Source organism: Hoplias malabaricus, chromosome 10 (genome assembly GCF_029633855.1).
Source record: "Hoplias malabaricus isolate fHopMal1 chromosome 10, fHopMal1.hap1, whole genome shotgun sequence".
NCBI lineage: Eukaryota > Metazoa > Chordata > Actinopteri > Characiformes > Erythrinidae > Hoplias > Hoplias malabaricus.
This window is the reverse complement of record NC_089809.1, coordinates 4,687,110-4,713,356: the sequence shown is the minus strand read 5'-3', so window position 1 is coordinate 4,713,356 and position 26,247 is coordinate 4,687,110. Positions and strand designations below refer to the sequence as shown.

The following is a 26,247-nucleotide window of genomic DNA, read 5'->3' as shown; positions in this document are numbered from 1 at the left end:
TATTATTATTATTATTGTTGTTATTATTATTATTATTATTATTATTATTATTATTATTATCATCATCATTGTACATGTTTATTTTTTTGTTGTGGCTTTGGAATTGTTGGGAGTGGGTTTGGAAATGTCAATATTTATTACTTTTTGGTTCTTTAATAAATAAATAAATAAATAAATAAATAAATATATATGCATTCAGTTTTCCAAAAATATCTGTAGTCAACCTTCCAAAGTCTTAGAAAATGATTGCATTTCCTGTAATTAATCCCATACTTATTGAGTGATGTTCAGAGAGGTACAGGTACAGAATGTAAAAATTCATCCCAGAATTTAGTTTCAACTGGTCTGACACCTCTAAAGGCATTCAGATCTGAGAAACAATAGCAGCTTCATTTGAGCTGATTCAGTTGATTTAGTTTTATTCTTTATTTCTTCTCAGTGTGGGCTTCTTGACAGTTTCTAATCTTTTCAGATTGCTGAGTCATTCTTTTCACAGTGGAAGTATGGAAACAAACTGCTGTGGATTTTGTTCAAATCTGGAGCAAGATACAAGTTTGATTTTCTCATCTCCTCTAAAGATAAAGACTTTAAACATTGTTTATCTGATGGGGACAGTTTTACACAGTTGTTTGGAATCCTACGTCCTGTGTAGCTTTTGAGGAGTTTTTGAATGTTTGTTTTCTCAGAAATCATTTATGTATCAATTGTAGCTGCAGATGGGATGTGGCGGCTGGGTCGTGTGTGTGTAGTTGATTTTGTGTGAATGTTAATATCTATTTGTATTAAAACATATAAATGTCACCCCCGGAAAGCTTCGGTTTGACATTTTTGTAACTCACTGGTTAAATGATTGAAGTTTTAATGGGATGCATTTGATAATATACTGTTTTAGTATTATACATATTAAACACGTCTAATCTCCTCATTATATAATAATCAGAAAATTATGAATAGCTTGTACTTAATGGCCATTTTTGCTGGAAATTAAATTGAAAGGTTGTGTTTCTTTTTTGACTTGTGCAGCACTGTATAAGTACAGCAGGAAAACAGTAACATTGATGAAGCAGATAATGAGTGTAATTTGGTTTGTTTTGAATTACTGAACTTTAGGAACTGCAGATTTAAACAAAAGGACATTTAAGATTAAATGTAAATGTTCAGAAGAAAAGACACAGCTGAACTGGTCTAGTGCCTCATTAATCTACACTTTGTTTGATGGTGTTAAAACATGGCAAAGTAATTGAAGGGGATCCTTAAGTCCCGCCATCTGTCTCACTGCTATTTCCTGGAAGTCTTTTTTTTTCATCTTCTTTTCTCACCCCTCCCTTCTGGCACTTTCCTTACCCTGCTCCTTCTTGTTTTTTTTTTTTTACATTTTATGTCAGACTTGAGCTTTCAGTGCATTATAAAATCAATAAAGATAAAGTAGATTAAACCTATTTTATATGAATTCAGAACTCTGTCCTAATTTAGTGGTTATAATGTAAACAAAAGTATTCAGAGTTTTGTTTTGGTGTGAAATGCTCAGTTCGACAGAAATGTACAGAGTCAGAAGTTTCTGGTTTTCAGCAGAAACAGACCTCCACCTCTAAAATCTCTAAAAAAAATGATTACATTAAATGGTTAGGAATACACAGCCTGACGCCTGAGACATTTTTTCAGGAAAAGGTTTGGATTAAAATCCTTCATGGCCAAGGAATACACGCTGAGGCATAATAGTCACTAGAAAACATATTTTCTTTCCAGGTTTTCCCATTATTATTCATCATCAAAGGTGATATAGTCCCCAGACTGTTGTAGAGAACAAATAAAGCTTGGAAAGCCAGTAGAATTCCACTTTAAACATAGTTGAGGGTCGCGGTGGGTCCGGAGTCCACCCGGAATCACTTGGCGCAAGGCAGGAACACACCCTGGTCACCAATTTACCTACCAACGTGTGTTTTTGGACTGTGGGAGCACACAGAGGAAACCCACGTGGACACAGGGAGAACACACCAAACTCCTCACAGACGCCGCCCTCATTGCCTCATTCATTCATTTATTTGTTAATTCACTGTCTTGTTCATCCATCCATCCATCCATCCATCCATTCGTTCATTCATTTAACTTCTTTAACCACATGGTTATTAGTGTCAGAGTGGGACCAGAACCTATACAGAATCAGACTGCAGGAAACACATGTAAACAACGGGAAAACACTTCACAGACAGTGACTTGTGGTGAGGATGAAACCTATGTGTCAGCGACTGTACTTGTTTTGGCATAATGTTGTTACATAAAAAAACATATTAAGCAGAATTGGAATTCAACTCTGAATGACTGTTCACATCTCAAATATTCAATTATGCCGAGGAGTAGCCCAAAGTTGGGGATTTTTTTAGAGCCAAGGTAAAAATAAATTCTATGATTAGAATGTTGGGCCAAACCTTTACACTTTACATTTCTTAAAGAGCTTTGAGGATTGTGATGTGATAATGATTGGGTGTATGTTAGGGTTTCCTCCATGGTGTCCAGTGGAGCTTAATCTGGGCCATGTGTGTTGTTTGGATACGTGTTCAATTACTTTGAACTCTGCCTCTAAGTAATCTAATCTAGATGCGCTAAATTCAGACGGCCTATACATTCCTCTCTGGGTTTTCTCCAGGTTACAATTTGCGCACACACTTGAATAACGAGCCAAAGGTTAATTTACACGATGCTTTGTGTTGGCTAGAGTGGTATAAATCCCCCAGCCCTGGGCTGCAGAGCAGTGGAGTGGTGTTCTCTGCAGTGACGTAGTTCCAGTCTGTACTTTTGGGAAGAATTGGAGAGGTTTTGGTTATTGAGCCACAGTACCTGACCTCACTACTTGTGTTGTGTCTAATGCAATGAAATTTTTATAGAAAGTTGGAAATATGGATATCAGTGATATCAGATATCATGAGAGAAATGAGAGAAAACCCACACCTTCAATAATACTCTCTGCTAACGCTCCTGTGATGTTTCTAATAGTATGTGCAAATATAATGCTAATGCAATGGCTCTTCCAGATTAAAGATCAACATTGAAAACTTGTAACAGACATCAACTTTGTATCAGACTACAACATTGTTGCTGTCCAAAGAAAAACATGTATCTCCAATATAGCAACTTTATAGAAGAAGGAAAAATCCCTTCTTAAATTTCAATAGAAGCTAATGTAAAAAGGTTTTTATTCCAAGTAATAAGCGTAAGAATGGAGCATTTCTATTGGTCCATTCATCATCAAGAACAGCGGCTGTGTGAAACGATGTAGTAAACTAAAAATCGATAAAAATTGAGATACGTTTTTCTTTGGACAGCAACAATATTCGACCTTGCACAATCTTTCAATAAGATGGTCTTTTTCTAACCTGGTTACTCTATGGCTCATATTTACAGTATCTAGGACTTCCAGAAGGTTCTAGAGTGATGGTTATCCACAAAATTCTTCAAAACATAGTCAGAAACTGATTCCATTTCCTAATGATGTTGGTAGTAAGGCCTTCTGTCCGGCTCCTGAAGGCCTAAGCAGTGGATTAGCTCTACTAGGCATTTGAATTTAGAGGTATTAATGTTTATGTTCCCAAGAGGAACTCAACAAATAAATAAAAGTATGACTACACCACAAAAAGCAAAATGGTTCCGTTAAATAATGAAATTATTTAAATGAAATTTACTGAAATGACTGCCATGTATTTGATTTAAGTTCCCCATTGTGATTTTTGAAGCTGATTGCCCTAAATAAAAGATCTCTGACACCGCTTCTGCGTATCATTAGTTAACTTCTAATGGGTTTCATTAGCAGAATTTAAATTTGATCTGCTGTCTTATGTAAGAATGCCAAGGATTCAGTTATTAATATCTGTTATGAAGTACCTCTCCTCATGTACATATGTGGAAATTCTCACCTATTTATTTATAAATGTATAAAATGATTTATAAATTCTGCTGCTGTGTATTTTTGGGTTTACCTGCTTGGGCACACCTGCTCTATGCTCTTCCCTACTAGCGTTGTGGTTGGATGGGGATTTTCTGCATGCTATTCTTGGTCTTTGAAAGCCCCATAATATTGGATTACTCTTCTAGAGCCAATTATGATGACCTCAACACAACAATAAATGTTGTCTGCTTGCCCTATGTGTGGTCTGGGAGGTGCCTAAGACATGTACATCAGAGAATCCTGATAAGGAAGATAAAGGATTGTGTAATAGCCTTATGCTCAGTTGATTGCATCTGACTTGCCTGCTGGATGAACTTAAAATAATTGTGATTTGTTTTTAAGTTAAGCTGTCAGAGTAATTACATTTTACTCTTTGTAGCCACCACACCTGACCATAAGGACACCACGGGGCTCAATGATTATATTTTCATCCATGTTAGCAATACCAGGGCTTATATCCCTCCTTGTTAATTCTCTGACAGATCCTCTTATCTAACCCACATGGCCACACTGAAGTGTATACCCCAGTTCTATCACATTTGCTTGAAAACAAGTGCATTAAAGAGCTCAAAGAAGGAAACACCCTGTTATGCAACTCATATGTGAGATGAGCCCTTATTTTGGCAGGAGTGTCAGGAGTGTTCTGTCAGGGATCACCTTTGGCTTTGGATTTGTTTAGTTCACATTATAGAGTTTGTATATTTAGAACACACACCTTTAAACAATGGCGTTAATGTGAGAATTCAGCAGGACACACAGACACATTAAATGTGTGAATTCATCTACTTTAAGACCCCAAATCATGCGAACATGCATTTATTTTTCATTGTACAATGTACAACGAAATATGCCTTCAACATTTCGTTCTGTATTTTATTTTATTTATTTATTAATTAATTATTTATTATTATTATTATTATTATTATTATTATTATTATTATTATTTTGTATGTATGTTGAAAGACTTAAAAAAACAAAAGCATTAACTAGGCATTTCTGCTTATTTCTACATATTTATCCATTTGTCCAATAAGATATTACACACACCAACCTTGACAAAAAAAACCTCCCTTGTCCCTCAGTTATTTTATTGCTGTCTATATCACCATATCATTTATCGCTAAGGATTTATGTACAAATCGTAACAGTCCAGTCCAATCGAGTTGCAATTATAGCTGCACTTCAGGCCTAAACTGCAGAGTGAAAATAACAAAAATATTTTCACAAAAAATTCTTTGTTCATTAACTACATTTGTCTTTTAAAGTCAGGAAAAGGGAAAGACTAACAGAACAGGATAAAGAGGGACATTTCTTCTGAAAGAAAAACACTAGATTTCTGCCTAGAAAACAATGCATCTACAATACATCCAGTGAGAAAGTGAGAGAGAGAGAGAGAGAGAGAGAGAGAGAGAGAGAGAGAGAGAGAGAGATGGAGGGAGCAGAGGAAGGGAGTGGGCCTTAGATAAATAAAGAGGTAATGGCTTGTAATAAAGCTTAATGACAGATGTGGTTTTCCTTCAGGATGCAAAAAAACGAAGGAAACAAACAAATGATAACGAAAATAATAACAAAGTTCCAGCCCTGAGTCAATAAGACTACAGAATAAAAGCCCCCTGCTCTCTGCCCCTTGACTTCATTCTCAAACTTCTTTCTTTAGAGAGAGAGTGTTCTCCTGAAAAACTGTAAACAATTGACTTTTGCTCATTTATTTATTTATTTATTTTCTCTTTGTGAACCATTTCTGGCTCATTTTTCTCTTTATTTCCCATTTTACTCTTGAAATGGTATAGATTTTTTTTGCGTATTTGCATGAGCTTTCTTTTAGCAAAGTTAACCAGTCATGGTCTATAAAAATGTTTTATTGCTTGTATATTTTTCCATCAGTGAAATCTACAAACACCTAGCTGAGCTTCGGCATTTGACCAAAAAAAGGTGAGTTGAGTGTAAATATTATATGCTGATTTATTTATTTAACTATAAAAAAACAAAATAACCCACTTAAATGATTATTTTTTTGTTAGTTTCCTACTGTAATGCTGTAACCTATTACTTCAGCATGAAATGTATTAATAGCCTTTAAAGTAAATTTGCTTTATTTGTAAACATTTTCACTTGCTATATATGTGTTAATTTGTCAAAGCATGTTTTATTATGACTTTGGGAAACATGCTTTCCCTAGTTTATCATTTGCGTTCTTTTTAATCAATCTCACATATTTAAAGCAATGTATTTATTAGTATACATAATAAAACTTAAATGTAATAACGTGAACATTATAGGAATTTAACAAGATGAATGAAATGTAAATTGTGACCACAAAATAAGTCGTAATATAAAACATTTCAAAGATTTTCCCCTTCACTTCTGGCCCATCTGGGCCTCCATATGAAACTACCAACACAAACATATATATATATGAGCACCCTGTATCCTGCAGGTTTAAACCTATAACTTAAATGGAAAAACTTATCAAAAAGCCAAGAATGATGACAGCTAATCTGATGATGTATCTCTGTGTATTTTTTTTTTTTTTTAAGATTTAACAATGAATTTTTCTTATGCACATTGTTCCAGGCTCTTGCTGAGGAGTAAAAGTAGTGGGGATACCGAAGCAATTCTCAGGAAAACGTCTCAGACAAACAAAAACAAAGGGAATGTTTAAAGTGGACTAATAACACAGCTGGCACACCTCAAGTTTCACTGGAGTGAGTTTGGATTGGGAGCTTCCTTACACCGTCTCAGTCATTCACCAGCAAAACAAAAAATGACTGACCAAAAAAGCCTGACCAAGATGAACTTCAGCTTATTTTATGGACAATGATGGTACCGTTAACTGCTGAGTCTGCTGTGTCTGCTTGAACTAGTCAGACATCTAAACGTCCTTTGGAATTTATCAGACGTTGTAAGGAATGTCATCTGAAAATCATTTGGGACTTCTCAACTCATCAAGTCATTTAAGACATGTTTAAGTCTCTTGAACCAACAAAATCATCAATGATAATGTTTTGATAAGAACACTTGGAAATAACTTTCAGAAATTTGGAAGATTGGAAGAGCCAGGTTGTCTAAGAAATGTTTGGGACTCTCATGCAAGTGATGCCACTTTAGGAACAAGCTAATAACTTAAGAGACATTTATTATTCCTTAATCGTTTAATGAATATAAGCATTCTTTTACTTCTTTTGCTTTTTAAACCTAAACTCTAAGTAATGTTTGTAAAAACTAAACTACTCAGTCATCTAAGAAATATTCATTAGTTCATATCTAATCTACTTATCTATAAACATTTGAGATTACCAGCCAAAGACATTTAATACTTCTACACTAACAAAAACATTTGGTTTCCTGTTGTGAAACTGTAAGTCATCATGGAAAATATCTTAGATCCTTCATCCCTACCTGACTCCACGCATACAGTGACCTTTGACCCCAGGTCTGAGACAGTCACTCTCCCGAGCAGCAGGGTGGTGTCGGTTGCAGGTGTTACTGTGGTAACCGGGGGGGCGGAGATGTCCTGGGGGTCCTGCCTGTTGGCCTTTGGTTTTTGGGGAACTCTAATTGGCCTCAGCATGGTTTCTGTGGGACTCTGGGATTATTCAATGAATAAAAAACAAAACGTCTCCCTCCTTCTGATACTGGGTCTTATGGTCCTGGCCTTGAGCTCAGCTATTGTACTGGGGGTTTTTGTTTTTCGTTTTCTGATGAAGAAGAGAGGGATGATGAGAAGAGAGAGGGAAGAAGGGAAACTTGTATTAGTCACAGAGGAAGGGGCAAATGTAATCAAAAAGTTGACTGTGTGAAAATGGGAACAGAGCAATCAAATCACTGTTGTCAAAACAACAAATATTTTGTGATGTATGTACTTTCTATATATTTTACATTTTTACCTGCTGAACACTATAAACCCTTTAACTACTTTCCAAAAACATAGCATATACTGTTTATTGCTGGTATACACTGGTTAATGTTTTGTTTTGTTTTTAGCATTGTACTGGAAAACGTAATTGTCCAATGCTAATTATCAATATTATATCCAAAATTACATTGTCTCATGTTGACAAAACGTTTTTTCTTACTGAATCTTGGTTGTATGTCTGTTTTAAACCAGTCTTCTAACTATAATCACTTATTTTCCAAATATAAATTATGTAACGACCTGGACTTTAATCTAAATTGAGACTGGATTTAGTTTCAAGTGATTTTATCAGTAATTTTCAGCGCTAAAGAAAATACGAGCCAGGAAATAATTTGCTGAGTTTCCAGTGAGTTTAAGGAAGACATTTTGGCATTTCCTGTGAAAATGTAAACACAGTTGGTGCTCACTTCATGAGATGTTTTTGGTTTATTTATATATATTAGGGTGACCAGATCTGAGATGCAGAAAAAGAGGGTGGGGGGGGGGGGGGGTGGAGTGATGAGCTCTCGCCCCTAGCTGCCGTTGTATGCTTAGAACCTATGTGTGCCTTTAGGTCCTTTACACTTTTATTTGCTACACAAAACATGGAAATTTCTTTTTTAAATCATCCGAGAACTACTTACGTTTACGTTTCGGCATAGCTACTCGATATGAGAGTAGGTACATGAGCGTTGCCTGAGGTAAACAAGGACTAATGACGTGCAGACTGACCAATTAATTGTTTACAGAGAATGTTATCGACTAATAACGGTAGCTCTACAGTCAGACCGTCCAATCAGAAGATTTGAGGCTACTTCACCACGCCCCCTTCTCACTCAAGCGAACCAAACGGAGTAGGGGAGGGCGGGACTAGTTTGTGAACGAAACTTCTCGAAATTCTAGAAAAACAAAATCCCGGACGTTTGTGAAATTCCGGCCGGACATTTTTTTAAGTCTAAAAAAGAGGACATGTCCGGGTAAAAGAGGACGTCTGGTCACCCTAAAAAAAAAAAAAAAATTATATATATATATATTATATATATATGTATATATATATATATATATATATATATATATATATATATATATATATATATATATATATATATATATATATATTTTTTTTTTTTTTCCATGCACTGCAAGACGGTAGGAAGTGAAATATAATAAACGTTCTGAAACAATTCAAATGATCTGCTAATGGATTAAGACACTTTCTGAACAACAATCAGAAAACGAATACAGTGAGTTATTTATATGTTGTTTCCTGATTTTTAATGCTTTGACCGATGATATGAATTGTTCATTAAGACAATGATTTAATTAAATACGTGATTATAAAAAACGTGAAAATGCGATCTGTGAAAACAAACAAACCAAATGTGAATACAAGGTCCTTTGTCTCCATCTGCTGTTTACTTTCCATCATGATCCTCTTCTCAAAGCCTAATCCACGGGTTTTTGGATAAAGGAAATCTTAACGGTTTTGGAGATTTGTAATAAATACATATTCAAAAATAATATAATTCATATCTGTAAAATGTGTCTGTTTTTAAAAAATAAACTTCTGCACAATCTGGTGATTGAGATAAGAAAAATAAAGAATTAATTCAGAATTAATTCTTGGGATATAGATTGTAGGAATTTATATGCAGTTTTCATTATGGTAATTATTTTAGGGACTTTTGTTTTGCCTCACAGTCCCCTTCATGTACCCATCTACCATTAATGAATAAAACAAATTCAGAAGCAGGAATCTGGTTCCATTTTCCACCACCTTCAACCAAAAAGATAAATATGTTTCTTCAGTTCACAGCATTTCACACCAAATAAAATCATCCTGTTTAATTTTGTTCACATTTATTACCCTTTAATCTTAGACTTGGAATTCCCCTTTAATGTCACTCTCATGAAGAGAGAGAGAAAAAAAAGCATATCAGAGAAAAACAATGCATTCTCACAGCTGTAAACCAAAGGGCACTTTAGCATGAGGAAGTGAACAATATTCAATTTGTCACATACCTCAGTGAAGCATGAAGTAAAATACACTACAGCAGGAATGGATTGGGTGTTACTAACCACTCTGACCATAGCCCTACTTACAGGTAACGTTCATTACTTTGTTAAAGCTTCTTTAATAAAACAATTTAAATTAGTTTATTGTAAGTTTAAATTTAATAGAGTTATCTGGGTCAACTTCAAATTTTAAGATTAGTTTTCTTTGCTGGAGGTAAGGTTAAGGAAAGTGGTGAACTTCCATAAATCATTTTAAACGTTGGAAAATAGTTAATGTTAGAGTTGATGTAAGAAGCTATGCTAACTATGATTTGATTAAAGTTAAATACACTTCTAACATACAAATAAAAGAGAGTTAACTAAAAGCAAATAAACATGAACAACTGTATGTTTGGTGTCTGAAATTTGCTTCCTTGGTTTTACACTGGAGCTACGTGGCAAATGTTGCTAAGTAATGGAAGCTACTTCTGCATTAATAAGCTTGGTACAAACTGTGTTCCTAGATCTGAGTGTATTTACATCCACATCATTAAAACAGTCCTTACCAGTTTACAGTAGACAGTACATTACACCTGATTTTTTTAAATCATCACATTGAAAGTATACTCCCATTAAAATCAGATTTCTGAATGAAGACAGCAGTATTTACCTCAGTAATGTGAGTTTCCAGCATTATTGGATTTTTCTAAATTAGAGCCAGAAATATTCATTCATTGTTTGTAACCGCTGACCTAGTTGTCCTTCACAGGGAAACATACACTCTTTCACTCACACACTCACACCTAGGGACATTACTGAGTAGCCAACGTGTGTTTTTGGGCTGTGGGAGGAAACTGGAGCTCCCAGAAAACATTCATTCATTCATTATCTGTAACCCTTATCCAGTTCAGGGTCACGGTGGGTCCAGAGCCTACCTGGAATTATTGGGCGCAAGGCGGGAATACACCCTGGAGGGGGTGCCAGTCCTTCACAGGGCAACACACACACTCACACATTCACTCACACCCAAGAACTTTTAAATCACCAATCCACCTACCAACGTGTTTTTGGACTGTGGGAGGAAACAGGAGAACCTGGAGGAAATCCACGCGGACACAGGGAGAACACACCACACTCCTCACAGACAGTCACCCGGAGGAAACCCACGCGGACAGAGGGAGAACACACCACACTCCTCACAGACAGTCACCCGGAAGAAACCCACGCGGACACAGGGAGAACACACCACACTCCTCACAGACAGTCACCTAGAGGAAACCCACGCAGACACAGGGAGAACACACTGCACTCCTCACAGACAGTCACCCAGAGGAAACCCGCGCAGACACATGGAGAACATACCACACTCCTCACAGACAGTCACCCGGAGGAAACCCACACGGACACGGGGAGAACACACCACACTCCTCACAGACAGTCACCCGGAGGAAACCCACACGGACACGGGGAGAACACCTCCCAGAAAACAGTAAATTTTTAATTCTAATTTCAACTCTATATTTTCATATGCTAACAAATTACCCCATTTTTTGTAATCAATTGTCTCAAAATTTTTATCAAATTACTGTGAATTTATTGCAGAGCTATAGTAATTCATTCATTGTCTGTAAGCACTTATCCAGTTCACGGTCGTGGAGCCTACCCGGAATCATAGGGTGCAAGGCAGGAACACACCCTGTAGGGGGCGCCAGTCTTTCACAGGGCACAGAGCTCTAGTAAAGAGCGTACTATTGAACAATCAGATTATTGTGTGCATGTAAAATTTCTTTTAGCCATTTGTCACATGTAGACATTTGCCTTTAACTTTTTTTCTCAGATCCAATGTGTGGGGTAGTTATCCTCGGTCCTGAGGACGTTCTCATTGAAGATATAAGTTCTGCTAATCTCAGCTGTGTAGGAAACGACCCCTTTATTACTGCAGAATGGACCAAAGATGATCAGGTTCTGTCTCCTAGCAACAGAGTCCAGTTTTCAGCTGATAACACTTCAGTTCTGATCAGACCGGTAAAGAGATCTGACAGCGGTCAGTACAGCTGCACACTCAGCAGTGGAGTGAGCTCAGGCATGGCTAACTACAGCATGACTGTCTACTGTGAGTTTACAACTACATTAAATCCATAGTTAACATTTTTATTTTTTAATTGACATTGACATGAGATAGGAATCAAATTGCTTTTATAAGTTTTTCCTCCATAGAGGAGGGCTATGTTTAAAATGTATTTTAACATAAATTCTCTGATGCATCCCACATCCCACTGTCAGTATATTTATGTTGAGATGAATCATTGGAGAAAATGAATCACTGAATATCTCATTTTGTGTTTTTTTGTCAGATGGTCCAGATGTACAGATTGTGGGTGGAAAAAAAGTAGAAGATGGGTCAGATATTGTGCTTTTCTGCTCCATTGACTCTCTGCCTGCTGCTACTATTAGTTGGATAGTAAATGGTGAAATATTTGGACATTCTCTACTGTTAATTAGTGAGAAAATTAACAAAACACACAGCGGGACCTACACCTGCTCTGCCTTTAACAATGTCACAGGAGTTACATCATCCACAGAGCTCTTTCTCACTGTCACAGGTAACACTGGTCCAAATCTTCTTTTATTTATTTATTTTTATTATTTTCAAGACACTCACTTTCAGTTTCCCAGAGAAATATCCGATCCCCGGCCTCCCCTCCATAGACCTTTGTTAGACCTTTGTGTAGCAAACTGTTCTCCACTGAATGAATGTTATTCAGGGATGTTGAGATACGGCCATTGTTCTGAAATCATCTGATGTGTCTATTTATTTTGTAGCTCAATGCAGGCTTCTTGAAAACTCCACATTGTTTCAGACCCATAGCGTAGAGTTGTTTTTCTCACAACAGAAGGATGGACAAATACACGTTAATGGAAATGCTTTGTAAAATTATATTTTTTTAACAGATAAAGACTGTGACTCAGGTCTTGGTCCAGGTGAAGCAGCAGGTATTACAGTTGCTGTTATTGCTGTGCTGGGGATTTTGGCAGTGGGTGTATACTTCTTGGTAATGTATGTAAAGTAAGTCAAACTATCAGTTGAACTAACTACTCCATTATCTGTTTTAGAAGAGCTATCAATAATGTTTAAAATGAAAAATGTAACAAGCAGCAAAATAACCACTTTGTTAAATAATATATAAAAATATATAGATCATTTATGCTAATGTGATAACTGTCACTGTGTGTTCTAGAAATACGTCAGAGCCTGTGTGCAATTTACCAAAACCAAGTGAGTCACAACCAATAGAACTATTATAAAAACAAATGATATCTGCTGTGAATTACTTATGAAGGTATAAATTATAGTTATAAATGATGTACCTTTACGTTACATTTAAACTCTTTACATTTAAAGGGTTAATTACTTCCTTATTTGTACACTTCTAAAAAATGAGGTAGTGTTTCTGACTGAAAATGTTTCTGATGTTATTGTGTTAAACAGAGGAAAACAAACAGAGCAGAAAAGCATTGAGTAATTCAAGAGTGGAGGAGGATAATGAGCTGAAAACAACACCTTTCAAACACCAACAGCGGACCAGCGTCACACCTGGAGCACAGTACAACAGTAAGAGACATTTAGAGAGAGACAGGACAAAAACTTGACGTTTTGGGAACACCTGCACCTATGTAATCTTTGAGGTGTTGTCCTGTGAGTGAGACTTGGCTCATGTCAAGGTGATTTGAATTACTGGAGTTCAAACAGCCATGACAGTGTGTCCGTAATGTCACGTGTGTACTAGGAATAGAATGCATTACTACCCACAGTGGACAGTGCAGTGGACACCCATAAGTGCTTAATGTTCAAGACTGGCAGCAACTGGCTGGAATGGTCTGTATACACACAGGGGTTAGACAATGAAAGTGAAACACCTGGTTTTAGACCACAATAATTTATTAGTATGGTGTAGGGCCTCCTTTTGCAGCCAATACAGCGTCAATTCGTCTTGGGAATGACATATACAAGTCCTGCACAGTGGTCAGAGGGATTTGAAGCCATTCTTCTTGCAGGATAGTGGCCAGGTCTCTACGTGATGCTGGTGGAGGAAAACGTTTCCTGACTCGCTCCTCCAAAACACCCCAAAGTGGCTCAATAATATTTAGATCTGGTGACTGTGCAGACCATGGGAGATGTTCAACTTCACTTTCATGTTCATCAAACCAATCTTTCACCAGTCTTGCTGTGTGTATTTTTGCATTGTTGTCCTGATACACGGCACCGCCTTCAGGATACAATGTTTGAACCATTGGATGGTTCCGTAGTCCTTGGCAGTGACGCGCCCATCTAGCACAAGTATTGGGCCAAGGGAATGCCATGATACAGCAGCCCAAACCATCACTGATCCACCCCCATGCTTCACTCTGGGCATGCAACAGTCTGGGTGGTACGCTTCTTTGGGGCTTCTCCACACCGTAACTCTCCCAGATGTGGGGAAAACAGTAAAGGTGGACTCATCAGAGAACAATACATGTTTCACAATTTCCACAGCCCAAGATTTGCGCTCCTTGCACCATTGAAACCAATGTTTGACATTGGCATGAGTGACCCTGTGGAGCTCCTGACGGACAGTTCTGGTGAAACAGGAGAGCTGAGGTGCACATTTAATTCTGCCGTGATTTGGGCAGCCGTGGTTTTATGTTCTTTGGATACAATCCGGGCCAGCACCCGAACATCCCTCTCAGTGAGCTTCCTCTTGCGTCCACAGTTGATCCTGTTGGATGTGTTTGGTCCTTCTTGGTGGTGTGCTGACATTACCCTGGATACCATGGCTCTTGATACATCACAAAGACTTGCTGTCTTGGTCACAGATGCGCCAGCAAGACGTGCACCAACAATTTGTCCTCTTTTGAACTCTGGTATGTCACCCATAATGTTGTGTGCATTGCAATATTTTGAGCAAAACTGTGCTCTTACCCTCTGCTAATTGAACCTTCACACTCTGCTCTTACTGGTGCAATATACAGTTAATGAAGATTGGTCACCAGGCTGCTCCAGTTTAGCCATGAAACCTCCCACACTAAAATGACAGGTGTTTCAGTTTCATTGTCCAACCCCTGTATATGATTTGGGCTGATGGTATGGTTCATGTGTGGTACAGACCACTGTCTTTCAACAAGGTACTGTGCAGGCTGCTGTTGGTATGGTGGCAATTCTCATAGTATGGGTTGTCACTAGATGTCTGTCCACTCGATGCCACTGGAATCGATGCCATGTTGATTTGCTGCATTGTGCCAATCTAGAGTGTGTCCTACACAACACTAGTTCTTGTCCCACATCTGCCCACTGTGGGTGATCATGCCTTGTATGACATATTCCTGGTGCACACATGATACAGTGGATTGAGGAATGCTAAATGGAATGTCCCATCCATCTGCCATTCATTTTCATGCCTTGTTCAAACCCTGATACTCAAAACCGTGTCCAGCCTCGCTCTTAAGATAACACTTCATAATTTATTGAGGTGTGGGTGTTCCAAAGCTGTCCCCTGAGGTAACAAAAAAATTTAAATATTGCCATACCTTGATTTTTTGGCATGCTAGTGTACTAATAATAATATTTTAAAATATATTTTTCCTTTTTTTTTATATTTGGCACAGGTTTAATATTATAATAGGAAAAAACAGCAAATATTTCTAGTGACTCTTCACAAGTAAATAAACATGAATTTCTGTTATTTTTACATCCAGGACAGGAAGAACCTGTGTATGAAAACAAACCTCATGTACCACGCCATGCAGTGAGTTTATAATCTTTCTCAGCTCTAAACACATTTTTTAAACTTTAATTTCATTAACATAATAGCTGACATTTTTCATTCCGTACTGCAAACACAATTTAAATTTCTTTTCTCGTTTAGAAGCCACGACAACTTCCTCATCAAAAAGTCAACGCTGTGAGTAATCCATCTTAATATGATCGATTAACCTTCTCCTCCAAGCATATTGTGGCAATCATACACCTGTACACAGCAGATTTGTGCAAATTGGGAGAAAATTTTAAATGTTTTTAAATATTTTAATAATTCTGAATAATAAACCAACTATTCTTTATCAGTATGTTGCAATACAAAGCTCATTTTTTATTTCTCTTCTTTTTTTAGAGCCCACAAAAAGTCCCAAACCAGGTAACTGATTATGAAAGAAATTATGAATTATATACATTTGTTAATGTTGGCACTGAATTATAAATTCACTCAATGGTACTTCATTTAAGGAGCAAATTCCTTATAATTATGTACGTAATCTGAGTGATTAGCCTCCTCCTCTATTCATGTTGAGGCAGCAAATGACCAACTGTATGTGTCAGATGGGAGAAATGTTTTTTTTTTCACAAGCCTCTACTGTAACAAATCCAGCAGCAAAATTCATTGATTACAAATAACAAATAACTAAAAAGACAAAATAATTAAACAAAAGATTAGCATGAACACGCATGCTATTGTGGCTAAATGGTAATGGAATCTTATAGCCACCAAACAAAGTAATGTTATTTAAATAAGGCTAATTATTATTCAGGGCGACATGGTGGTGCAGCAGTCACACAGCTCCAGGGACCTGGAGATTGTGGGTTGATTCCCGCTCCGGGTGACTGTCTGTGAGGAGTGTGGTGTGTTCTCCCTGTGTTTGGTGGGTTTCCTCCGGGTGCTCCGGTTTCCTCCCACAGTCCAAAAACACACGTTAGTAGGTGGATTGGCGACTCAAAAGTGTCCGTAGGTGTGAAAGAATGTGTGTGTGTTGCCCTGTGAAGGACTGGCGCCACCTCCAGGGTGTATTCCCGCTTTGCGCCCAATGATTCCAAGTAGGCTCTGGACCCACCATGACCCTGAACTGGATAAGCGCTTACAAATAATGAATGAATGAATAATTATTATTTATATTATTTACATTATTTACATATAATACATTGTTTGCTGTCACTTATTGTTGGAAACATTAGCTTCTCTGATAAAACCATTTCAATTTCTATTCTTTCCTCCACTGAAAATCCCAAAGCAAAACTTCAACCTGAAAGAAAAATGTCTGTTATTATTGTTACATAAATTAGCCTCCTCCTCCAAGAGTGTTGAGTTTTTTCTGTTTTCTGTATGAACTGTTGTACATAGGCTTCATCACACAAAAAACATTCCTCGGAACTTGTCCCACCAACTTTGCCCCTCCGCAAAAAACGTGTCTCCCACACAGTAAGAACTCATTATTTATGTATGTCTACACACCATTATTATATTGTTTACAACACGTATTTGAAACATATGCTAAGACTGAGTTGAATTTGCAGGACCCAGATATCTACTGCACCACATTGGAGTTCACATGATGAGGTACTGTCTACTATGATTTTTCTATAATAAAAATACTTTATATAACTGTATTTTTGAAGGGTATTAGGAATTCTTTAAACTAAAATTGTTTGATTTGTGTAAATATTGATAAATCCTGTAGTTCATGCATAGAAAAGGAGCTGACAGCCAAATGTGAATTTTACCAGAAACTGATGTCACAAAACCAACACACTAACATAGCTGTAAATCAATATTGTTTTGTAAATCACTTCGGCTTGAAAGAGCCTCACGTGAAATTAATTATGAAATTCATTATGAATTTTGATAATGGGCCCTTTATGTACTGTTTTTCAATGGTTGGAATGAGTTAGTTGAACAATAATAATAATAATAATAATATCATCTTTTTTTAGCTTTTGGACCATTGGGGCAGTAGAGGAGAAGAGTTAACTATCTTCTGAAGAGTTTTGTCTCTTTAATTTTGAAATAGCATAAAAAGAAACATTTGTATGTGTGTGTGTGTGTGTGTGTGTGTGTGTGTGTGTGAGTGTGTGTGCTGGTTTCTGCCACAATGTACATACAGTAACACAGGAAAGGCTAAACTCCATTACCTATTTTTCTACTCACTGACCTTTGGTCATAAAGTGAAGAGTGTAATATGGTGCAGTTATAAAACCACATGGTAGTTGCTCTGCTGTAAATATAATTCAGACATGCCTTTAGTCACATATTCCAACAGTTTAACACACTAAGGAGACAGTTTACAGAAAATGTAATGACTATCCACAGACATACTGACCTCTGACCCAATATCAATAACAAGGTTATTATCCTGATATTGTTGCTATTAAGGTCCCAGTGAAAAGAGGAAATAAGATTTGATCACTGTTAAGTTAAAGATCTAGCAACATTCGAATGAAAAAAAAATGGTGTAATATTAAAAATGTCAAAAATGATTATCAGGCTTTGTTTTATATACACTTTTTGTTGGTTATATGGATATATAAACTTAAAAAATAAAACTTTGAAACAACCTACATGTTATACACTGTTTTATTTCCAGTATGTTCATTTCTGTGTTAATACTTGGGACACTGCAACTCATAAATCTATAAATTCTGCAAAATATCTACAGGCTCAAAGGTAAAGCAGTGAGGTTTGATAATAAAAATATTGTGATTTTTTTCGGGCGGCATGGTGGTGCAACAAGTAGTGTCACTGTCACACAGCGTCCTGGGGTTGTAGGTTCGAGTCCCTTTCTGCGTGATTGTCTGTGAGGAGTTGTGTTCTCCCTGTGTCCGAGTGGGTTTCCTCCCACAGTTCAAAAACTCACACTTGTAGGTGGATTGACTACACAAAGTGTCCATAGGTGGTGAGTGAATGTGAGTGTGTTGTGTGTGCGCTCAGTGATTTCGGGTAGGCTTCTGATTTTGGGACCTTGAACTGGATAAGCGCTTACAGACAATGAAAGAATGAGTGAATGATTTCATACCCTCTAGTTGATCAGGTGGAATTTGCCTTGTTTTAAACTCCACCATGAAGTAATTTTCATTCACTGGTAATGGCAATACAGTGACACATTTTAAGTGACACAGCTATGAAAAAGACTCTTAAAAAGGTAAAGTGTAGTTATAGTGGGCAAAGGTTATTTAATACATAAACGTAGAACACTTTAAAAATGTTTTTTTTTTACACATTTGTAAATGTAAATGAACATAGAACACAAATACTACCCAGTATTAAACTATACAGATAGATAATTGAACTGTTTATTGGCAAAATCAGTGACACTGCTACTAGGTTCTTATAAACATATACTCCAGGTAAAGGCTATAATTAAATTCAATTTTAAAAAAACGCACCGGATTTGCCCAGAGAACTGTATAGAACTATATGGAAAAAATAATATATATCTATGGCTCAGTTTCAGATAACTCTTTGCTCCCCTATATAGTGCGTTCTCTAGTTCTTAAACGAACAGCTCCTATAACTAAACACTGTATTAATATAATTTGAGATCTAGCTGTATTTACAGTTCAATACTGGGCATTATTTTTGCCCACAAATCAAGTTTCCTAACTTACGTTGTGCACTTAGTGACCATAGGCCAGGGTACTGACGTGGTGCACTTTGTAGTGCTCACACAGTCATTTGAGACACAACCAGTAACGATTAGAAACATCAGATGGATCCGCTGACATTAACCCCGCCTTCCTCGTTTTCCTGTTGGTTTATCGCTTCGAAGCCCATCCTCGTCCGATAGTTGTAGCCAATTAGAGCAGTTTGACGTCACATGACGCTTCCTTATCCGCGGCCCAACCGACCAAGCGCAAAGGTTTTTTGTACTTGAAGTTCACAGCTATCAGCTGAAAGCCGGTTTAATAACAATAAGGACTACATTTCCCATACGTACCCGCAGCGGCAGGTAAAATAAAAGCACCAGAGTAACATTACAGACACTGTCACTGCATTAGTCAAGGAATAGAATCAGAGATGGTGAGATTTTACGGAAATATTTTATGTTTAAAAAGTATGTTTTAATTTATTCTGTCTTTTTTTTAGTTCATGTCTTACCCTAAGTGTCTTAGCGGTGTGTTTGTACCGATGTTAACCTTTTATAGCCTCCTTAATGAGCTTCCTAGAATAGAAACAGTCTTTGGAATAGATTCAGGTTTTATCACCGTTAGGAACACAAGGCTGAATAGAAGTTAATACACTTTTTACACTCTTACATTTTATTATGTAATTAATCTTTTTTTTAAATATGAACCAAAACTGCTATTGCAACGTATCATGATCTCCCTTGGAAACAATCAATGTCTCTAAATGCCATTAAGCTCTGTTCTGATTGGCTGTCTCAGTGCACCGTTATTATAATTTTAGGATGTGTATTAATTTCCTGTTAATTTTTTGTTTTCAGGGGGACAGTAAAGGAGTTCAGTTGTCAGATCCCCAACTTTTTGACGGTCAGTTTGAGAAGTTGGTGTTGGAGCTGACTGAGCAGGACATGACCGACCCAGTCCTCACTGATGCTCTAAATAGACTTAGAGAGGTGGGTCTTTACTTTTGCAGTAGTTTCTAGACACTCCTTATATCAATCAACTATAACATTACATCCACGTTTTTGTATCTACGCTCACTGTCCATTCTTTCAGCTGCACTGACCATACAGGATTTGGTTTATATTCAGCAGTTACAGATTGTAGTCCATGTGTTGCTCTGTATTTTTGGTCTTTTTCTCTTTGGCATCCTGTTCTTCAATGTTCAGGACCCCAAAAGAGCAGGTATGGTTTGGGTGGTGGACCATCCTCAGCGCTGCAGTGACACTGACGTGGTGGTGTGTTAGTGTGTGTTGGGCTGGTACAAGTGGATCAGACACAGCAGTGCTGCTGGGGTTTTTAATCCACTAAGTATCACTGTTGGATTGAGGACAGTCCGAAAACCATAAACATCCAGCCAACAGCATGCTGTGGGTGGTGTCCTGTGTCCACTGATGAAGGACTGGAGAAAGTCCAACACAAACTATGCAACAACAGATGAGCTACTGTCTCTGACTTTACATCTAACTAGATGGACCAAAGAGAAAGGTGTGTCTAACAGAATGGACAGTGAGTGGACTCAGTGTTAAAATCTCCAGCAGCACTGCTGTGTCTAGAGAAATATTTGGCATGTAACTTTAACCAATATGTATTGTTCTGATTTTAGGTTTTACGGTACAATGCTGTAGGTGGGAAGAGGAACAGGGGCTTGTCTGTGATTGGTTCCTTAAGGGAGTTAGTCCCACCCAACAAGCTCTCTCCAGAGGAGGTAGAGCGTGCCCTGGTGGTCGGGTGGTGCATTGAACTGGTAACTGCAATGTCTTATTTTTTCATACAATTAATTAATACAATCTCTGTAACTCTTATACACTACTGTTAAAACCTTTATCAATAGGTTGTTTGTTAATGTTTCTCCAGTTCAGGTTCTTTACAAGACTGAAGGAATTGAATACTGAATTAAATTAAAATTAATAAACATAATACATCAGTGATCAATTTTCTGAGCAGATATCATGAAAGAAAATGATGATAAATATATAATTTTTTAACTTAAATTCTGTTTATCAGAAGAGAGTCCAAAGTTTTGAACGTGTGTGTGATCCAATGTTCATCAGATATTGATCAGTTCTGTGTCTAGCCAAGTACATTTTTGAATGTGTTTATCTGTTATTGTGTGAGTTCATATGTGTAATTCCTCCCATCTCTCTGTCTCCTCAGCTGCAGGCATTTTTCCTGGTGGCAGATGATATTATGGATGCATCTTTAACTCGGAGAGGTCAGCCATGCTGGTACAAAAAGGTGAGACCTCAAAATAAAAATCACTTGTTTTTGTTGTTTTTCTAAATGAACATAAGTGTCATCCTCAAGAAAGAACCTTAACATCAATGCATTTTAAACATTTTAAATTTTAATGTTTTTCTATTTGTCAGGATGGGATTGGGTTGGACGGCATTAATGATGCTTTTCTTCTGGAAGGATCCATCTACCGCCTTTTACGAAGGCACTGCAGAGGACAGCCCTATTACATCTATCTATTAGAGCTATTTACTGAGGTAATCATTCGCATTAAATATATTGTGTTTTTTTTCATTTGCTGATAATTTTGCTTGCTTTATGCATTTTCTTGGAAAAGCAAAATTATCCATATTACTTTTTAAAAGTACAATTTTATGCAATGGAAAAAGTCACTTAAATTGGATGTAGTTACATAAAACTAGCAAAAGACTGAGTATCTTTTCAATATTCTTACATTAATCTCATACTGAGGAATATTAGATATATTAAGTAGATTTTATATGATTCCATTTGCTAAGAAATATTTTTTTGTATAGAAATCTAATTATACGTGATGTATTTAACACAATACTATATAGACTTGGGTTGTTTTTGTTTTCCTCAAGACGTCTTTCCAAACTGAGTTGGGTCAAGCTCTGGACCTGATAACTGCTCCTCCTCATAAAGTGGATTTAAATCGCTTCACTATGGAAAGGTGAGAGAGAATGGGATTAAGGAGAAAGGGAAAGAGTGGGGAATATAATTTATCTGTATGTGGCAGTAAGCTGAATATTTGATTTTGTGCAGGTATAAAGCTATAGTGAAGTACAAGACTGCATTCTACTCCTTTTACCTTCCAGTGGCTGCAGCTATGTACATGGTGAGTTTAAAGGCTGTAGACAGTAGGGCTGAAAAAGTAATACATTTCACATTGCAAGGATTGTAACTATTATAATAAGCCTACATTCATTCATTCATTGTCTGTAACGGCTTATCCAGTTCAGGGTCGCGGTGCGTCCAAAGCCTACACAGAAATCACTGGGCGCAAGGGGGAGGTAACGCACCCTGGAGGGGGCGCCAGTCCTTCACAGGGCAATACACACTCAAAACATTCACTCAGACACTCACCTACGGACATTTTTCAGTCGCCAATCCACCTACCAACTTGTGTTTTTGGACCATGGGAGGAAACCAGAGCACCCGGAGGAAACCCACGCAGACACAGGGAGAACACACCAAACACCTCACAGACGGTCACCCGGAGGAAACCCACGCAGACACAGGGAGAACACACCACACTCCTCACAGACAGTCACCCGGAGGAAACCCACGCAGACACAGGGAGAGAACACCACACTCCTCACAGACAGTCACCCGGAGCAGCACTCAATGTCTGAGACTGTGTATTAAACCTATTTCAAACATTGTGTGTGTGTGTGAATTGCCCAATGCAGCAACTAAATTAAATCTAGGGACTATAAAGCAACTTGTTACTTCATTTTGTGTTAATTGCATATTATAGAAAAATATTGTATGATATGTTATGGTATGGGCGGCACGGTGGCGCAGCAGGTAGTGTCGCAGTCACACAGCTCCAGGGACCTGGAGTTTATGGGTTTGTTTCCCGCTCCAGGTAACTGTCTGTGAGGAGTGTGGTGTGTTCTCTCTGTGTTCGCGTAGGTTTCCTCCGGGTGCCTCGGTTTCCTCCCACATTCCAAAAACACACGTTGGTAGGTGGATTGGCGACTCCAAAGTGTGAGTACGTGTTGCTCTGTGAAGGACTGGTGCCCCCTCCAGGGTGTATTCCTGCCTTGCGCCCAATAATTCCAGGTGGGCTCTGGACCCACCGCAACCCTGAACTGGATAAGGGTTACAGATAATGAATGAATGAATGAATGTTATAGTATTAAACATGACGTATTGCTCTTTTTATTTGTTAGTTGTGATGTAATTAATTTGTATTTGTCGTTTTCAATCACAACAGGCAGGAATTGACAGTGAGGTTGAACACAACAATGCTAAACACATCTTGCTTGAAATGGGAGAGTTCTTTCAGATTCAGGTACAAATTAACAAGAATAATTTTGCACTTATATATCATTCTGCTTTAATTTAGCCTCTTTAATAGCATTTTATGTAAAAAAAAAAAAATATATATATATATATAATTTAAAAATCACTCAGGTTACACACCTATTTGCCATATGTTTTTTAATGTTTTTGAAAAATGCTAGTGGTTGTTTACAGTGAGTGAAATTTTCACTAAAAAACAAAAAAGCCAATAAGAATGGAACGTAGTACCTTAGAATCAAATCTTGCTACATTTAATTTAATTTTGTGGTGTAAACTTACATTTTATATTTCATGTATATTCATGGGAAGTGGTTGATTTTTACTCGAACATGTTGGTTTTATTCTTCAGGATGATTATTTGGATTGTTATGGTGACCCTGCGGTGACAGGAAAAATTGGCACCGATATCCAAGACAATAAGTGCAGCTGGCTGGTGGTGACAGCACTTGGAATCATGACAGCAGATCAGAGGGCGGAGTTGCAGGTGAGCATGGAATCACTCTTAAAATACATTCACCAAGCTGTCTTACATTCATCAAGTTAATACATGTTTACTTCTGGCTTGTAACTCACTCACTCAATCTCTCATTCACTCACTCACTCATATTTAGCAGACTAAAGGTTTTCTCCACCAGGGAGTGCTATTACTACTCCAGTAGATGGGTATTAATAGAGTTTGCCTCCTTTACACTAGATGCTGGAACATTTCTGTGAGGATTTAATTGCTTTCAGCCACATAAACATGTGACATCAGTATATATATTTTTTTTTCAATATTTTTAGAAAAATATTTATTTCATGATAAGATTTTCATTCCATCGTTATGCTTCACATTAACATTACATTGCTGTAAAGGATGAAAATTTGAAAAAATATTGCCCAATTAGTTCATGTTTACCAGTATGGCAATTTGTATATAAATAATAAGAGCATTTTGTTTGTTCAGGGTGTTGAAAGCTCTTATTAACACAGTATTCATGGAAATATTTCTGAAATATTTTGGCCAAATAGTTATTTCAATATGACTTTGTATTCGGTCTAATATCTTTTTAACTACGCTTTTCTTTGCTAGATGTGTTATGGAAAAACTGATGCTGAAAGTGTGGAGCGAGTAAAAGCTCTTTACGACACTCTGGAGATGCCTGTGAGATATCACCAGTATGAAGAGGAGAGCTACCTTCGCCTTCAATCACTGATCCTGCGCCATGCCCAGAACCTTCCTCACGCAGTCTTCCTCAGCTTTGCCAAGAAGATCTACAAGAGGAAAAAATAACAAGCACTTATTGTGGTTTATCAACATTGTAAATGTGTCCTTGGAAGTGTAGCTATTTTATATCAAATCCAAAAGAGAAACCAAGGAGGAACGTTTCAATGGGTCACTTACAATGCAAGTCACACATATATGTGCATATGTGTAAATACTTCCCCAAGAGTGTAGATATCTTCATGTCATAGTCTTTAAAAGTAATAACGTATACAGTCATGTATAAAAGATTGGGCAGTCCTCGCCAAATATGTTTTTCTTGAATTTCTAAGTAAACGGCCAAACATTTTCAGCAAATTAATATGCTGACTTTAACATACTGGGGAACATTTGCTTTTTTTAGTTTCCAGTATATTAAAGTCATCTACCACCACAACGTAGCAAACAGTATTTGTGAACATTATTATTTTATCTCACATGAGATAAATTATCAAATTGCTTTGAAGGTCCCTGAGCAAAGCAGTTTATTCTTGGTAGAGGGGGTCCTCCACATGTTAATGTTTCTCGGACATGTCCATGTCACTAGAAGGAAGTGTAATGGTTGTTTCCTTATGTGAAGGAGAGACATCTGAGAAAATTACAATTTTTTTGCTGTTGAAGCTATTCATCTGTGGGATTAATATATTTATGAATAGTATTATAGATGCTGCTAAAAATCCGTGATTTATTTTGTGGGATTTCTGTAAAACTACCAAATGTTTGAAGGCTTGAATAGTAGTGGGTTTAATATAAATTTATAATTAAAATTTAGCATGGGGTTTTGCATTTTACTCTGATGTTATGTTATTGTCAGGAATATATGTGGTTTAAAAAAAAAGCTTTTATTAAATCATGTCTAAAGGAGGAGCAGGAGTGAAAATGTCCCTATTCAGTCCCGTCAACATATTGGATGTTCATGTTCAATAACACACTTATTCAGCTTGAATGTCACTCTCTTTTAAGACTTGAGACAGTTTTCTTACACGGATGACAAGAAAAAAAATAAAAATAATAAAATGATGGGTGTGACTATTTATTTAGAAATATTTTTAAAAGCTAAATATCATTTTGGAATATTTTTGGCGGCACGGTGGAGCAGCAGGTAGTGTCGCAGTCACACAGCTCCAGGTACCTGAAGGTTGTGGGTTTGATTCCCGCTCCAGGTGACACAGGTGTGTTCTCCCTGTGTCTGCGTGGGTTTCCTCCGGGTGACTGTCTGTGAGGAGTGTGGTGTTTTCTCCCTGTGTCTGTGTGGGTTTCCTCCGAGTGACTGTCAGGAGTGTGGTGTGTTCTCCCTGTGTCTGTGTGGGTTTCCTCCGGGTGACTGTCTGTGAGGAGTGTGGTGTGTTCTCCCTGTGTCTGTGTGGGTTTCTTCCGGGTGACTGTCTGTGAGGAGTGTGGTGTGTTCTCCCTGTGTCTGTGTGGGTTTCCTCCGAGTGACTGTCAGGAGTGTGGTGTGTTCT

The 26,247-nt window shown here is 37.4% G+C and overlaps 2 protein-coding genes across 2 annotated transcripts; both read left to right on the top strand.

The window, feature by feature from the left end:
• The first annotated feature begins 9,815 nt into the window (after positions 1 to 9,815).
• Positions 9,816 to 18,130, top strand: LOC136709050 (carcinoembryonic antigen-related cell adhesion molecule 20-like). Its single transcript, XM_066684026.1, has 12 exons — positions 9,816 to 9,940; positions 11,668 to 11,943; positions 12,185 to 12,433; positions 12,783 to 12,897; positions 13,070 to 13,107; positions 13,321 to 13,443; positions 15,564 to 15,613; positions 15,734 to 15,769; positions 15,977 to 16,000; positions 16,979 to 17,056; positions 17,152 to 17,194; positions 17,569 to 18,130. Exons 1-11 carry the CDS (start codon positions 9,895 to 9,897, stop codon positions 17,188 to 17,190), a joined length of 1,074 nt encoding a protein of 357 aa, XP_066540123.1. The 5' UTR covers positions 9,816 to 9,894; the 3' UTR covers positions 17,191 to 17,194; positions 17,569 to 18,130.
• Positions 18,131 to 19,582: 1,452 nt separating this feature from the next.
• On the top strand, positions 19,583 to 25,766 carry fdps (farnesyl diphosphate synthase (farnesyl pyrophosphate synthetase, dimethylallyltranstransferase, geranyltranstransferase)). Its single transcript, XM_066683368.1, has 10 exons — positions 19,583 to 19,651; positions 20,076 to 20,207; positions 20,861 to 21,001; positions 21,412 to 21,492; positions 21,624 to 21,746; positions 22,095 to 22,183; positions 22,276 to 22,348; positions 23,453 to 23,530; positions 23,891 to 24,025; positions 24,614 to 25,766. Exons 1-10 carry the CDS (start codon positions 19,649 to 19,651, stop codon positions 24,812 to 24,814), a joined length of 1,056 nt encoding a protein of 351 aa, XP_066539465.1. The 5' UTR covers positions 19,583 to 19,648; the 3' UTR covers positions 24,815 to 25,766.
• The last annotated feature ends 481 nt before the right edge of the window (positions 25,767 to 26,247 follow it).

Coding starts and splice junctions, on each gene's coding strand:
- LOC136709050 (XM_066684026.1), top strand. CDS start 9,895: ATGGATTGGGTGTTACTAACCACTCTGACCATAGCCCTACTTACAG. Junction 9,941..11,667: donor GACCATAGCCCTACTTACAG/GTAACGTTCATT, acceptor TTTTTTTCTCAG/ATCCAATGTGTGGGGTAGTT. Junction 15,770..15,976: donor CTCATCAAAAAGTCAACGCT/GTGAGTAATCCA, acceptor TTCTTTTTTTAG/AGCCCACAAAAAGTCCCAAA.
- fdps (XM_066683368.1), top strand. Junction 23,531..23,890: donor GAGAGTTCTTTCAGATTCAG/GTACAAATTAAC, acceptor TTTATTCTTCAG/GATGATTATTTGGATTGTTA. Junction 24,026..24,613: donor ATCAGAGGGCGGAGTTGCAG/GTGAGCATGGAA, acceptor TTTCTTTGCTAG/ATGTGTTATGGAAAAACTGA.